The following is a 2,699-nucleotide window of genomic DNA, read 5'->3' as shown; positions in this document are numbered from 1 at the left end:
TTTGGCCCATGGGACATGATTTGCTGACCCTTGATAGACATGAACCCTTCTGTCCCGAAGCCACAACTAAGTGGCAAATGTGAGCATCAGATCAAGGTCTGCCAATCTGTAGGGTGGCCAGAAACCTGTGTCTGGGCATGGCTCAAATAAGATGAGTGGAGCTTGTTTGGTCTATTTTCTGAAACACTGAGAAGCAAGTGAGCAAACCCACGACAAACAGAGTCTAGTAAATCCTAATAAGAGACTAAGGGAGTAGCCTTTCCCTAGAGCAACCTCTAGTCCCAGAATATGTATACAATAAACTCCTTTTCTTGAGGAAGCTTAAGTTATATGATGCTTGTAATTAAATATGATGCTTGTAATTAGAAGATCCTAAATTATTCTCATCCACTGCTAATGGGTATGTTAATTGGGGACAACCTGGCAATATCTAGTTGAATGTGGGCATATCAATGACCCAGCAGTTCCACTCTTGGGTATTTTTCCTAGAGACGGTCTTGCCCATGTGTATCAGAAGTTATGTACGGTAATGTTAGCAAATGTAGCATAGTGGTTCACAGTGAACTCTGCTAACCTGGTCAAATTCTGGCTCTGCCATTTACTCAGCTGTGTGACTTTAGACAAGTTACTCATTTTTCTGTGCTCCATTTTTCTCATTTGTGGAATGGGGATAATTATTTAATCCTCTTGAGGTTCTAGTGAAGATTAAATAAGTTCATGCTGGGGGCAGTGGGTGCAGAGGGGCCGCCCCAAGGGCGGCCCCTCTGCACCCACTGCCCCCAGCAAGTTCATATGTGTAAAGTCTTAGCCACATACCAAGTGTCATATGTCTTAGCTATTATCACAACTCTCATTGTTATGGCAGCATTGTTTATGATAGCAAAAAACAAACAAAAAAACTAATAAGCAAACCTGAAAAAACCCTAAACCTCCGTTACAGAGGTTGGATAAATACACTGTGGCATGAAATACTACATAGCAGTGAAAAGAATAAACTGGAGCTACGTGTATCAATAGACATGAATCTTAGAAACATAGCGTTAAGAGAAAAAGGCCTGCAGAGAAGAACGCGTACAGTATGATGCCTGTATTATAAAATAAGCAAAACTAACCCTATTTAGAAACACCTGGTGGTGCAGTGGTTAAGTGCTCAGCTGTTAACTGAAAGGTCAATGGTTTCAACCCAGCAGCAGCTCCTCAGGAGAAAGATGTGGCAATCTGTTTCCCTAAAGATTACAGCTTTGGAAGCCCTACAGAGCAGTTCTACTCTGTCCTGTAAGGTACACAACAACTGCACATAGGTAGCAAAAGTAAAAGGAAACCCAGGATAGTGGTTAGGGAGATGGCACTGGGAAATATCTTCAGTGAAATCTGTAAAGTTCTTTTCAAAAATTGGGTAGTAGGTTTGTGGGTGTTCATATGATTATAAGTTTAGGACAATAAACTTCAGTGAACCAAATCTTTAAGATAAAATTGCATGGAAACGAAGCGAGCTTGTTGAAAATAAGTTCAGGAAACACAGTTAAAACAACAAAAAGAATTGGTTAACATGCTCTATTGAAAATTCACTAGGGAACTAAATTGATTGAATGGAGTTTGCACTAGAAAATAGTTTTTTGATAAAAAATTTATCAGCGCTATTATACTTCTGATTAAAATGTTTATCTTCATAAGTTCTGAGTCACGGTGACCTGTGGGTCAAAACAACTGGCTCAAATCCATCCTGTGTATACAGTTAACAACACCTTACCTACACAGTAAGCTTTGAATTTATGTAATGAGATTTACGTATCGTAGGAAAAATAAGGGTTCCAGGAGGGAGTCTGGGCTGAAAGCAGCTGCCAGGAAAACCTAAATAGTGAAACAGTTAAAAGGCAAAATAGCAAGAAAGTAAGTCGGCTCTAGAAATAAGAGAAACAAAATGCCGGGAAACACAACTGTGTTATAAAATAAACTAGACTGAATTCAGTATTCAGGTGTTCTTTTGTAAGTTTGATTTACTTTCCCCCAGATTCAGTTAAGCTGGTACATGGAGTTTAGGAGTGGACATATCTGTTGACTGCTTCGCTTCCAAAAGCCACCGCATGCTTAGCTAGTTTCCCAGGCAACCGCACATACACTGCCCTCTGGATATCTTCTGGGGTGAGGGTGCAACGATTTCTGAAATACATCAGGTTGCAGGCCTCTGTAGCAATGCACTCAAAGATGTTGTTGATCAGAGTGTTCATGACGTCCAAGGTGCGAGACGATATGCCCCTCTGGGGAACCACTTCCTTCAGGACCCTGTTCACGTAGAGTGAGTAATTTCTATGGCCAAAGTTGGTACTGGAATGTAATTTCTTTATGGAGATTGAGCTTAGATGTCCATTGGAGTACCTGTACTTTTTGATGATAGATCTGGCCATTGTAGATGTTGTTCCCCTTATCAGTTCTGAATGGAGAAATGGAGGGCCCAAGAGTGGGGGGAGCTCTCGTATTTATAGTGCTGTGCCACAGTCAGACTACTGGACTTCTCTCTGATTGGAGGTTACTCTGTCTATGTCACAATCACATTGATTGTTGTTCAGGGAAATTCTTTTTCTTGCTGACCAAAAGCTGTCCTAACAGGTTAAAGGGAGTGTTGCAGAAGGATTGAGGCTGACTTCAGGGCAGAGAGGAGGAGTGCTTGCTTTTCCTACTTTGTTTCTTAGCAAGTTGTA

At 41.1% G+C, this 2,699-nt stretch overlaps 1 protein-coding gene across 1 annotated transcript; it reads right to left on the bottom strand.

Annotated features, from left to right (window-relative positions):
- Nucleotides 1-2,036: 2,036 nt before the first annotated feature.
- Nucleotides 2,037-2,405, bottom strand: LOC100665018 (histone H2B subacrosomal variant-like). Its single transcript, XM_064279693.1, has one exon. The coding sequence runs from the start codon at nt 2,403-2,405 to the stop codon at nt 2,037-2,039; it is 369 nt and encodes a 122-aa protein (XP_064135763.1).
- Between the last annotated feature and the right edge of the window lie 294 nt (nt 2,406-2,699).

This window comes from Loxodonta africana, chromosome 2 (assembly GCF_030014295.1).
Source record: "Loxodonta africana isolate mLoxAfr1 chromosome 2, mLoxAfr1.hap2, whole genome shotgun sequence".
NCBI classification, from domain to species: domain Eukaryota; kingdom Metazoa; phylum Chordata; class Mammalia; order Proboscidea; family Elephantidae; genus Loxodonta; species Loxodonta africana.
The sequence above is the reverse complement of the archived record's forward strand: the minus strand, read 5'-3'. Positions and strand labels throughout refer to the sequence as shown.

Bases quoted from the DNA above. Each gene is read 5' to 3' on its own strand.
- LOC100665018 (XM_064279693.1), bottom strand. From the start codon at position 2,405: ATGGCCAGATCTATCATCAAAAAGTACAGGTACTCCAATGGACATCTA.